Source organism: Chaetura pelagica, unplaced genomic scaffold (genome assembly GCF_000747805.2).
Source record: "Chaetura pelagica isolate M959 unplaced genomic scaffold, ChaPel_1.0 scaffold29, whole genome shotgun sequence".
NCBI lineage: Eukaryota > Metazoa > Chordata > Aves > Apodiformes > Apodidae > Chaetura > Chaetura pelagica.
The window spans coordinates 2,040,585-2,054,289 of record NW_009970720.1 but is presented as its reverse complement, the minus strand read 5'-3'; the positions used below and the strand labels follow the sequence as shown (position 1 = coordinate 2,054,289).

Sequence of the window (13,705 nt, the reverse complement as noted above, 5' to 3'; positions counted from 1 at the left end):
AGCTTTGAAACATAGTATCATCTCAGCAGTGCACTGGACAGTTAAATATCTTTTATTTTATAGAAAAGGACAACTTTTCACAGAATTATTTTGGTTGGAAAAGACCTTTAAATCAGCAAGTCGTTGGACATCAAACCCAGCACTGCCAAGGCCACCACTAACCCATGTCCCTCAGCACCACATCTACACAGCTTTGAAATCCCTCCAGGGGAAGTGACTCCACCCCTGCCCTGGGCAGCCCGTGCCAGGGCCTGACAACACTTTCCATGACCAAATTTTTCCTAATATCCAATCTAACCTCCCCTGGAGCAACTTGGGGCCATTTTCCCTTGTTCTATCACTTGTAACCTGGGAGAAGAGACCAACCCCTTCTTGCTCCAACCTCCTTTCGGGGAGGTTTGTAGAAGGTTGAAATTTGTCTATGATTTTTTTCTCCAGGAAAACACCATCCCTGCCAGTAACTCCACTGCACCCTTTACAAGGTGAGCAGGGCAAGAGCACTGAAGCTCACATATGGAGCCAGGCGGGTGATGCATGGCCAGGCTGCAGGTAGCACGAAGACCAAACTCAGGGCCAGCATTTTGCCCAAGCAGCAGATTCCCCTAGGTCCAGGATTGGCAAAACAACCCAGTGTATTTGTATTGTATTTGGGTTAAACTGACATTTCACTTGAAATACTTCAGAATTTGACAAATTATTCAACAGCCAATTTAAAAGAAACACAGAGTAATCAACATGAGCGGAAATGTTTACAAAATGCAGTTTATGTTGAGATCTTGAAAGAAGAAAACAATCACACCCAGAACAACAGCCTTCATTCTTTCATCCCAGACCAGTTAAATTTTAGTAAGTATGTATCACCTAAAATATCTACAAACTGGCCAAATAACTACGTTCTCCAATCCAACAGCAGATCTTTCGGTCCTCTGTATGTGCTGTGCGTACAGATCACCTTCTCCCTTAGCTCTCTTTTGGAGTAACCAGTTGGCTCCCTCAGAAAAGAGACTGTAATTCCCAAAATGGTTTGCTTCAAGGTCTGCTACCAAGATGAAGTATGGACAAGGCCTCCCTCTGCTTACACAGACTTCTCTAACATTTTCCCAGCAAATTCTGCATCCTCAGATAACCCCACATGCCTGCAGACCACATGCCAGGGCATGCAGAACACCCACTCAGTTTCTTGCTATAAAAACAACAGGCAAGTGGGCTGCAACACAACTCCCACATTATTATAAATGTATGGAACTAGGGAAAAAGATTAATCATTTTATCTCAAGACCAGTAGACCCAGAGTATGCTCTGGCTATGAGCAGCAGGCAGCAGGAACAAAAACTGCACAGTCTGATGTAAAGGGGACGAACATCTGCAAACACAAACCCCTCTGCAGTGCCTGGTCTAATGGCCAAGGAGTACTAAGAGGTAGTTTTGACTTTGTGGATGTAAATCCTGTATTAAGAGCACAAGGACTGCGGGACATCTTGAGCTTCCAGACAAAAAGAATGGCACATACTTATTGCCCCACATCCCAGGCTGTGGAAGCTGCCTGGACCCGTTCTCTTGTGCCTGAGGTAAGGGAGAAGCCTGCCTGCAAAAGCTGTGAGCAAGTGAAAGACCTCCTGCAGCACACAGCTGAGCTGCAGGACACGGTGAGGAAGCTGCAGAGTATCAAGGAGGCAGAGAAGAAGCTGGATAGTGTGATCTGTGCACTCACTGCCACGCAGCCTGTACCCAGTCAGCCCCACCAGCACACATGGAAAGGAGGGGAGCCACTGAAGCAGGGGAGTGGAAGGTAGCAGGAAGAACTAAATGAACAAGCAAAAGGAAGGGACCTCCCTCAAAGTCTGAGGTGCCCTTGGAGAACCAGTTCACCCCTCTGCAAACAACAGAAGAGGAAAATAACCAGCCTACACCAGTGTTGGAATAGAATAAGGTGGCTTGATCTGTTCCAAGTAAAACAATCAGTGCAACCAAGAAAAAGTGATGGGTGACAGTAGTAGGTGATTCTCTTCTCAAAGGCACCCATTTGCAGACCAGACCAACTCTCTAGAGAGGTGTGCTGTCTACCAGGTGTTCGCATCAGGGATGTCACTGAGATGCTCCCTAGCCTTGCACACCCAACTATTACCCGCTCCTGGTGTTTCATGTGGGTACTACTGATGCAACCACCAGCAGTGTTAAGGGTATTACAAAGGGTTATTTGGCCCTGGGAGAAGCAGTTAAAAACTCCTACCAGTCAAAGGGAAGGGGACAGACAGGGCCAATTGGATCCAGCAAATCCACAGCTGGCTACGTGACTGGTGCTCCAGCCAGGGGTTTGGATATCTGGATCATGGGACCAGCTTTGACAAACCTGGTCTGCTGCGGGCTGATGGGATCCACCTGTCAGAAAAGGGGAAGAGCATCTTTGGTACTATGCTAGCCAGGCTGGTGAAGAGGGCTTTAAACTGATGTGGCTGGGGGGAGGGAACCTCCATTCATCCCACACAGATCAATTTCAATGTGATTCTGGCACCAGTAATTGATGCCCAGAGCTTAAGGAAGCAGTTCAGGTCAGCAGGGGAGCACCTGGAGTGCAGCATAATGAAATCCCAGCCCCTCCAGCTGGTCAGTTACCTTCACTGGAGGCCCAGCTGAAATGCTCCTATACAAATGCACAAAGCATGGGGAATAAACAGGAGGAGATAAGAGATGTGAGCTTGCCCACAGGGCCATGATCTTATTGGCATCACAGAGACCTGGTGGGATGGCTCCTACGATTGCAGCATCAGAATGGAGGGTCATAAACTCTTTAGGAAGAACTGGCAGGGAATATGGGGTGGGGGTGTTTCCCTCTATGTCAAAGACAGCTGGAATGCATGGAGCTCTCCCTGGGCACAGATGAGGAACCAAATGAGAGCTTACGGGTTAAGATTAATTGGAGGGCAGGCACAGGTAACATTACAGTGGGGATCTGCTACAAGGCCGCCTGATCAAGAGGACAGCATAGCTGAGGCACTCTACAGACAGACAGGAGCAGCTTCACATCCAAAAGCCATGGTACTCATGGGGGACTTCAACCACCCTGGTATCTGTTGGAGGGACAACTCTGTAAAGCACAAACAAACCTAAACCACACAGATGACAGCTTCCTTTTCCAAGCAACTGGGGAACCAACAAGAAGGGGTGCTATGCTGAACCTTGTTCTCCCCAACAAGGAAGGGCTAGTAAGGGATGAGAAGCTCAAGGGCAGCCCTGGTTGTAGTGACCATGAAATGATGGCATTCAAAATCCTTAGGGCAGCAAGGAAGGCTCACAGAAAGCTTACTACCTTTGAGTTCAGGAGGGAAGATTTCAGCCTCTTGAGGGATCTGCTTGAGAGAGTGTCATAGGGATCTGCTTGAGAGAGTGTAATGGGATAACATCCTGGAGGGTAGAGGCGCCCATGAGGGCTGGCTGATATTTAAGCATCACTTTCTCCAGGCCCAGGGGCAATGCATCCGCTTAAGAGGAAGTCAGGAAAAAACTCCAGGAGGTTGGCATGGATGAGCAAGCAGCTCCTAGAAAAGCTCAAACTTAAGAAGGAATCATACTGAGGGTGGAAGCTAGGGCAGGTACCCTGGGAGGATTACAGGGATCAGGTAAGGAGAGCCAAATCCCAGACAGAATATAAATCTCACCAGGGATATAAAGAGCAGTAAGAAAAGCTTCTACAGGTATGCTGGGGATAAAAGGACAACCTAAGAAAATGTAGGCCCTCTCCTGGAGGAAACAAGAGACGTACGTACACAGATATGAAGAAGACTGAGGTTTCTCAATGACTTCTTTGCATCACCCTTCTCTGGCAAGGGCTCCAGCCTCATTGCAAAGCCCACAGCAGGTGAAAGCCAGGACTGGGAGAACAAAGCACCCCCCACTGTAGGAAAACAACTTTTATTTATTTTAAGAAGTATTTTTACTAACTCCTTGGAATATTTTTTCCCTATTTTCAAGAGTTCAGCATTAACAACATGACAAAACTGCCCAACTCAAAATGTCTTTGGTTTGTTTTTAAAGAAGTCAAAACAAGTTTTGGATCCTGAAAAAGTTATCTCCAAGAGACGAAACAAAAGTAGCAATAGCACCTTAAGAAACATGTCTGACTTGAGCATAACTGGTCTGATCCACTAAGTAAATTTTTTCTGTAGACTCCATGATGCTGTGTACTCTGTGACTCATGTTATTTTGATACAGTACGATCAATTTTTTTGCAGCTTTATCCTTCTGCACTTTTTTACAAGAAGGATTAATAGCAGCCACAACAGAAAAAACTACCTTCATGTCATACATAATCCTTTATCCTTTCATCACCACCAAAATCTCAGCGCTTTGTCCATCTTTCTTGTCTGCAGCAACTTATTTCACTTGTTCCTATTAAGGCTATTATATTCATCCTATTACTACTAATCTTTCCTTTTTAAATAGCCACACCTATTTTAATCCAAAATGGTGTGGTAAGCATTTGGTTCTTTGTGGAAGTAGACACATAATTAGGTTAATCTGTGCTATCTTTTCAAGTGAGTTGATTGTTTCTTTACTATGGACATATTTCTTATAACAGCAATAAGCTTGCCAGATTGCTTGGAGGCAAATCAGGAGCAATTTACCAAGCATGTAGCTACTATGAACTGAAATCTTGACATAATAGCAAGCTGTGTATAGCCACTCCTACCTGCCAGTTATTACTCATGTTAGCTTTTTACTGACACATTACATTTCAACCGCACCTTTCCTTCACAAACAAGTACTTTGATTCAACTCAGCTACATCTGTGATGAATAGCTGATCTTCACCAAAGCACACAGGAATCCAAATTCAGAATGTAGCAGCAACCAAATTACCTGCACAAAGTCCAAAAATGTCAATGGAAGCAAGTCATCCAGGTGGCCAATATCTTTGGAGAAACGATTTAAGATTCTTCCTACAGAAACACAGTTGGAGAAGAAAAAAATAAAAATAAATGAAATTCTTGAAAAGATCAAAATATCTTAAACACACCATGTTTTACTACTTTAGTAACAGTTAAAAGGAAACAGCTGGAATCTAAAGATAAAAAGACACTTTTTGAAGCCACCATGAAGGTGGTTTACAATCCTTTACAACCACTGCAATATAACTCGAAGGATACTTTTTTACAAATGTCTTTTACCCAAATATAAAACCTCGAATTAAACTGCTAGGAAAAGAATTAAAATGGGCTTCAAAGACAATAATTCAATAGAATTTAACAGATGAAACACGTTTTATATGCTCAAGATGTGCAGGTAAAGGTTTACAGTTCAGACAACTTAATGCAAGTTTCATCAAGTATCATCAGCCAGAATCTGCTCCTACTCTTGACTGAAACTCACTAGTGCATGCATGTCCCAGATAGATCACAGTTGACCTAGCTTATCCTTTTTAATATTTCTGTTCCCACTCCTCCACTATTACACGTGAATTCAAATTGTGGGCGTTTCTGAAACAAAATCTGAGACAGATTTGCATTCATGCAGCCCTACGTTTATACTTATTCAAAATTTCGACAATATTCATGTTCATTAAAGCTAATAAAACAACTTTTAATCAGCTGTCAGTGAAGCATTTCACTTCACTATTTTCCCAAGTTCCCATGTTCTACTTGAGTGAAACGAGTTTATAGTCTTGCATCTGGGGAAGAACAACCCCATGGACCAGTACAGGATGGGGGCTGACCTGCTGGAGAGGAGTTTCGGAGAAAGAGAACTGGGGGTTCTGGTGGATAGGAGGATTAACATGAGCCAGCAATGTGCCCTTGTGGTCAAGAAGGCCAATGGCATCCTGGGCTGTATTAGAGTGTGGTTAGTAGGTCAAGAGAGGTTCTCCTCCCCCTCTCTTCTGCCTTGGCGAGGCCACATCTGGAATATTGTGTCCAGTTCTGGGCCCCTCAGTTCAAGAAGGACCGGGAACTGCTTGAAGAGTCCAGCACAGAGCCACAAAGATGATTAAGGGATTGGAACATCTCCCTGATGAGGAAAGGCTGAGGGAGCTGGGTCTCTTGAGCTTGGAGAAGACACTGAGGGGCAACCTCATCAATAGTTACAAATACATTAAGGGTGAGTGTCAGGAGGATGGAGCCAGGCTTTTTTCAGTGATGACCAATGATAGGACAAGGGGCAATGGGTGCAAACCGGAACACAGGAGGTTCCACATAAACATCAAAAAAAGCTTCTTTACTGTGAGAGTGACAGAGCACTGGAACAGGCTGCCCAGAGAGGTTGTGGAGTCTCCTTCTCTGGAGACATTCAAAACCTGCCTGGACACGTTCCTGTGTGATGTGCTCTGGGTGATCCTGCTCTGGCAGGGGCGTTGGACTAGATGATCTTTTGAGGTTCCTTCCAACCCCTAAGATTCTGTGATTCTGTGAAACAATCAGTTATAGCAAGTGTTCTTTAATAGTTAAAATCACAATGCTGCCATCTATAAGTGGATTAGTATCTTCCTCTATTAATCAATATCTCTACTCACCAGGAAAGTAACTAAGTTAAGGATGGGAATCTGGCCTTTTCTAAGGATGTGTTATGCCCGTACATGCATTCACACTGCTTTTTTATCTACATATATCTTGATTCAATTATTACTTCTAGCTGGTACAAACACATTCACTGCATTGGCAACAAAAGACTTTTTTTTTTTTTTTTCCCCTTTTCAAAGGAGCTCATTAAACTAAAAGTAGTTAAGCTTAAAATTTCCATGGAGTGCATTTGAGACGTATTTCCAGAGATAAGAAGTCACTGAAGTAGCTTCTGTAGCATCCATCATTCTTCTTTACTGTTCACAGCTCTCTCAGAATTACAAATTTTGTTGCATAACATTTATTTTTAAAAGGAATTTCTGTTCCACACCAAGCAATATGCAAGACATCCTCTCCTCAGGCCATGGACAGGACTCCAAAGAGAGACACTGGTGGCCCAACAGCTTGTTCTGCAGTACATGGCTACCCATGGCAGTTACTTAAGACAGACAGCAGCAGAATTCACCCTATGTTTAGGTTTTGCACACAGAGAGGAAGAGTATATAACAGCACGAGACTCAGCAAAACCTCTACCACCTCTTTCTACTGGGAATGGCAGCTGGGGATGTTCCCTTTCACTTATATCATGCTGGGGTAGATACATCACAAGAAACTCCAAGGCAATTTTTTTCAGTTTCCATTTCCTGAGACTTCCTTATAGAAAAACTGGCTGTGAAGAGTAAACAAGCCCATGCTGCATGCGTGTTGTAGCTAAGACATTTTGATATCCCTAAATATCATATTCCAGGTTATTTTCAAATGAACCAAGACTTCACTGGCAAAAATATAATAATTTGAAGAGGTGAAATGCTTCCTTCTTTAGCAGCCTGACCAGGAGAGGCAAATAAGGGAAACAAGATGACATAATGGAATTGGCTCAGGGTATTAACATTTGTTCCCAGCTCTGTCACCTGCCTCCTGCATGACTTCTTTTTAATTTACAGAGTGAAGAGCGGAGCAAGGAGTGGTGACAGTGCCAAGCACCTCTGTGAGATCCACCAGTGCCGAGCTGTACGCAAGGGAAAAGGTTTCCTCCCACAGCGAGCAAACACTGCCTTAATTCAGCCTTAAAATCCCCCTTTGCCTCTTACCCCCAAGTAAGTTTTATTTGCAGTGGTTTCTGATGGATAAACTATTGTACAAAGGCCATCCCATGCAACACTGCCAGGAGGCAGCAAGGTCACTCAGGCCGGCTACTCTCCACGGCCACGGTGCAAGTTAGGTCAGCGCTTGCATCTCCATCAAGCAATGCCTCCACCATCTCACTCATCCCACAGGTGAAAGAGAACATTCAAACTTGTTTCTGGAAAAGCAGTGTGCTTACTCTGAGTTTGTATGGTAAGGACAAAGCCTCAAGGGCTGGAGGAGAGAAGCCATTACAAAATGCTCTGTCAAAAGGGATTTTAATCTCATTTCCATCACCATCTCCGAGTCATTTCTATTGATGAATGACTCACTGAAGTTGTTCAAGTAGAAATTCTGTAGATTTTGAGTTTAGGCTTTGGCGGGTTTTTTTGGCAAATTTTTGGAGGCTGTGACAATTTCCAGTCATTTTTCTGAGAAAGTTTCAGTGTTGTGACAAGGAGAGTTTTATGCTGCAAGCATGATACAGAACTGCTCCAGTACTTTTGGGTGTAAAAAGATGACTTAGATATAACTGACAGCTGCAGAATACTTGCATTCATCCTACACACCAAGAGCAACTATGGCAATGTTCTCCTCCACAGCAACGCCACTTCCAGTGAAGTTCTTTGAGGAACCTAGTCATGAAGGAAAACTTAGCTCGAGTTGGCCTCACGTCCTCTGCTCTTACTGTCTCCTCCATATACCCACTAACCACCAACTATTCAAGTTCCCACAGGTAATCAAGCTGCTAATTAATTGTCAAAACTGTATTTCTGGCAATTGTCTTATGAAGTTGTAAGTATAACAGTGTTCCTACAGACTGTGTTTTGACATGAGCTGTGAGCTGCCACCAGGAAAGTGGAAATTATTCTGATGTTATCAATAAAACACAAAAATATCTTTTAATCTGCCCAATTCCCTTCAACATGTAAATACAGTAATTCTGTAAAATTACATGTATTAAAATTACATGTATTAAAATAGAAGTCAGCAAAATAAATGGCATTTGAGAAAGACAAACCTTGAAAACTGGAACCTTTTACTGTCCACCTGATACAGTCAAAGACATTTAAATAGTGGGGATATCAATCAGCTGCTTCCCAAATAAACACTCAGGTAAAATCTCTGGTAGCAGAACTTCATTTAAAAAAAAAAATCAAGTTATTGAAAAAAGTAATTTCTGGTCTATCTAGCTATTTAGTGTTTGCACACAGTAATTCTAAAAAAAGGCACCTAAAGTCAGTAAGTATAGGAAAACACCTCGCTTTTTTCTAAGAGGTTCAAATCTCCCTCTTATAAAATTAATGCAGTGACCATTAATGCCTTTCTACTGCTAAAAGCAAGCGACAAAGCCACAAGCCTTAGCCCAATTTTTGTTGTTGCTGGTTTTCAACCATATTACCCCAGTGAATGTGTCCCTAAGGGAAATACAGGCCCGGAGATGTATTTCAGCTCCTGCTCATATGGACTTAACTGAACAGGCATTTTATTCAGCAGGTCCTACAAGGAAGCAACCCACTAAAGCAAGCAAGTTCCCTCATCATATACCAGAGAGAGCCACACACCTTCAAGCACAAGTGCTATGCTTTTGAAATACCCACAAAATGCCCCATAGCTATCATGACATTGCATCCAGAGTGATTGCTACATTTATAAGGATGTCTACAATGAGGTCTATTTCGCAAGGTATGAAGAAACAACTGTTCCCACTTACTGGAAGCAGAGTAAATCAGTGGCTTGCTTATGCATTATTAAGCATACAAAAGAAAACATTCCAGATATGAAAGTTAAAGTAGCCATTTTGAGTCAGGACACAAACTACTTATCACTACAGTTTCTACAAGCCTTTGTAAACCTAACTTTTGGGGATGGTTCTTCAGATTAAACAAACAGTTGCACCTGCTATTCTAAAAGGGCAGGAACTGCACAACTCACAAAAAAAAAATAAAAATTTTTTTCTCTCCAAAACTAATATCCTTCTCCTCCAAAGGCACAGGCTATAATCATCACCTTCCAGAATTATTTTATACTTCTGAAAAACCCAAATTCCTTGTGAGTATTTCTGTGATATAGATACACACCATAAGACAGTAATTCTTAGATCTAGTCTGATATTCCAAACTTACAAAAAATTTTCAGCTCACTTAATACTTGCATCCTTTACTTATCCCTGTAAATTTGAGTCTGGGCTTTAAAAGCAGAAAGAAAATACTAAATCTCAAAATGTGTAAGGCAAAAGAAATGTCATGAAACAACTAAAAAAGTATTTTAGGAAATCAAGAACTAAGTATGCCAATATAACAACAGCATCCAAATTTGTGAACAGTTTCTGCTGTTTTAATTGTTCTCAGACTTCCACATGAAGTACAGCATCAAGTAGCAAGCTGCAAAAAGGGGACGTGCTCTCTTCAACAGTCTTATGTTTGTTTTTATATCAAATAACTTAATCAGAACACATACTGTTGTTAGATTTCTTCCTAAGTAATTAAATAACTATTCAATGCCAATTAATCATAGTTAAATAAGGGTCTGTCACCAAAGTGCTATGTACACATTTCAGACTATTTAATGGTCAAATACTTGGCATTATCAAAGTCAAACAATGATTCATTAAACCTCCTCCACTACACAATAGTTAGGCTAAACTTGAAGTGAAAGAATCAAACCTCTTTTGTTCTCCATGAAAGAGACATAAAACCTCAGTATGCGATATTCTTTTCTTCTTCACTCTGTAAACTGCTTTAATTGCATGAATCAGAATGTATTCAGGTGCTACATACCCACTTTGCTTCTGGAGGTGCCTAGTGCTACTTTGGAATAGAGGTTCAAACCTATCATCCAAATAATGAAAACACTTGACAGTGTGCCACACCTATTTAAAATGTTTATACATACTTCACGATGAAAGAAATACAATCCAAACTGAATCAACACTTAGGATGTAAACACCAGAAACAAAAAGAACTTTTTTTTTAAAGAAGAAACTAGGATCCTCCACTGGAACAGCCAAATGGCACCAACAGCATTTAATGTCAGGCAATTTAAATTCCAAATATCGAGGACCCTAAGAGCAGCAGTACAGTATGTATTTGGCATTTCTAGTATGCTTTTTGTTGACCACTGCATTCGCTGAAAGAATTATGTGTAAGTGGGGAGATGTACTTTATATACCCTGCAAAGAGTCTATCAAGCCTTTATACCCACTGACTTCATCACACATTGCAGGAACATTTTGTTGCTACTCCTCTAGTCTTCTGATTCACCTCTTTCGGAAAGAAAAAAGTTTTGAGAGAAGGACCTTCTTGGGATAGAAAGCTTTTGCTACTTGTGTGTGCTTGTGTATGCACAGGTACATGCACCTGGAATTGTTTTGCCTTCAGAGATCAAGCTAACCTTCAACTCAGGGAATTTTAGTTGTAACATCTTTAGTTCAATACGTAAATGTTATTTATAAATCATTATCACAGAATGACAGAATGGTTCGGGTTGGAAGGGTCCTTAAAGATCATCTAGTTCCAACCCCCCTGTATGGGCAGGGACACCTCCCACTAGACCAGGTTGCTCAGAGCCTCATCCAACCTGGCCTTGAACACTTCAGGGAAGGGGCAGCCACAGTTTCCTGCTGCAACCTGTTCCAGTGTCTCACCACTCTCACAGAAAATAACTTCTTTCTCATCTAAATCTTCCCCCTTCCAGTTTAAAGCTATTACCCATTTCCTATCACTACATGCCTTTATAAAAAGCCCCTCCCCAGATTTCCTGTAGACCCCTTGAGGTACTGGAAGGCTGCTCTAAGATCTACTCAAGACCTCTCCTCCAGGCTGAACAACCCCAACTCTCCCAGCCCATGCTCCAGCCCTCTGATCATCTTTGTGGCCCTCTTCTGGACTTACTCCAACATAAATAATGCTTTGCATAATAACCTAAACTCCTTCATTGCAATTGCCCTAAATATCAATTTTCATGTAAAAGTACACTGCATTTACCAGGGGAAAAAATATATTCACAATCTCTTTATATACCCTGCAACAGTGAAGCCAGGTACACTATCCCAGAGAGGAGCCTCCATGAAGAAACAGTAAAAGATTCAACATTATTATCTCCCACTTCTCCTTGCAAACTCACAGGAACCTGTCTGAAAACAACCTGCACCTCTAGGAATGAATTTAAGAAGGTACTATAGCCATACGCATGTAACTAAATGAAAGCAACCCCAGCTGGGGCTGTACACTTGCTTGAAGACAGTCGTGCCATAGAAATGCTCTTCTAGCCTAAGATTGGTTTAATTTAGAGGGACTGATTTTACTGAAAGCACAAACCTCACTGCCACCTAGGTGACCCAGAGAGGAGAATCCCTCCGTGCATCACACTCTACTGACACAGGCACAGGGTGGCAGAGCATCAGAGCGAGGGTGCCAGAGCAAGAGCCACCACAGCTGGGTGTCATCACCCCGTTGGGTCCTGGTGAGATGCCCTGCAGCAGACCACGCCTTGGTTCGTGTGTATGGAAAGGTTTCCACCCACCCTGAAGAGGGAAATCATACACTTGAACAGTTCAAATTACAGCTCATAAAAGCAGCGTAATTTTAAACATATACATGGTCGTAAAATTATGCTTGGAATTGTATATGAAGTAATAAAAGTAGGAATAAAAGAAATCACTACACAGAACTGGGTATGTTTAAACGCCCATCAATTTAACTACACTGAACATGTTTCCCATTCTGTCAGTGGTGTGAATCGACAGCTCCCCCCCCACAACCTGCTGTTAAGCTATGGCACTCAGTGACTGATAAGTCTTCACCCGAGCTCAGTTTACACACACACGCCAAAAAAAAGGGAAAAAAAAGAAAATAAAAAAGTGCTGCAACTATCCAAGCAGCCTTCCATCTCATCAAAGCAACGACACAAAGTGGATTGTCCATATCAAATGTTGGCAGGAAGCAGACATTACATCAACCTTGTAAAATACAACTCTAAAATCAACAAAATAATTAAAGATGGATTACTGACTTTGAAAAGAAATGTTAAGTTTATGAAATATTTCTTCAGAAAGAAAATCAGGAAATGCATCTCCTGCACAGCCGTCAATTACTGATCTACTCTGGCTTTTCTTCCATATTTCTACAGAGGAACGTCAATAGGTCTGTTATCTTTTTTTAATATATGTTTAGCACCACATGTCCACACAAACTGCAATATACAGAATTACTGTCTTCCCCACAGGCATCCTATAAATATAAATAAGAAATTCTATCCTTTTTTTTTTTTTTTCTTCAGCAGCCTGAAACTGAAAGGAATATTATCATTTTCTTCAATGTTTGCAAATGGGCACAGTAGTGCTGGGCCAAAATATGCTGAGATCTTAATATCCATTTATCTAAACTGCCAGCATGTAATGAATTCAGGTGGGATGCCTTCTATCCAAATTAATTTACTACTTGAAAAGGACTTTTTATATAAATGCTGTCAAACAGGAAAAAAGTTAGGAAACAAGAAAATGTGAACACTCTGATCTTATTTCTAAGTGTAGGATTTAAAGAAAGAAGGACAACTATGATGAAGAATGGGGAACAGGCTTCTTTGCAAATCAATATCTGTTTTTACTGCTGGTGGAGACATCTACATTACCTAGTATGATTACATTGATCCTACTGTACAGTTGTTTCTTGAGCTTTCCAGTCCACTAGAAACCACCTTAGTGCAAAGCTACATCTCTGCTTCATAATTAGAATTACAATTAAAGAAGACATCTTTGCTAAACTATTTAAACACAAGCAAACCCACTTCTGAATGAGCACTTACATAGTCTAGTTCTCCTGTCTGCTATAAATCCACTTTGAATGGAAAATGTTTCCCAATCATTGTGAGGAGGGGAGGTGTGGCTTACAATGAATGAAAATTAACATTACAAATCAGGATGAACTGAAATATCTAAAGAGTATCCTGTTGCTGGAATTTTTACATGAGAGGAGAAAAACTGATTTCAGAGCTACTTTTGGTGTTATTTCTCAATATACATCAACACAAAGA

The 13,705-nt window shown here is 41.6% G+C and overlaps 1 protein-coding gene across 1 annotated transcript in view; it reads right to left on the bottom strand.

Moving 5' to 3' along the window:
• ABCC4 (ATP-binding cassette, sub-family C (CFTR/MRP), member 4) overlaps positions 1–13,705 on the bottom strand; it is a 148,234-nt gene that overhangs the window by 63,156 nt on the left and 71,373 nt on the right. Inside the window, exon 20 of the mRNA XM_010006355.1 lies at positions 4,857–4,936. Coding sequence (XP_010004657.1) covers positions 4,857–4,936 — 80 coding nt within the window. The remainder of the gene's footprint in view (positions 1–4,856; positions 4,937–13,705) is intronic.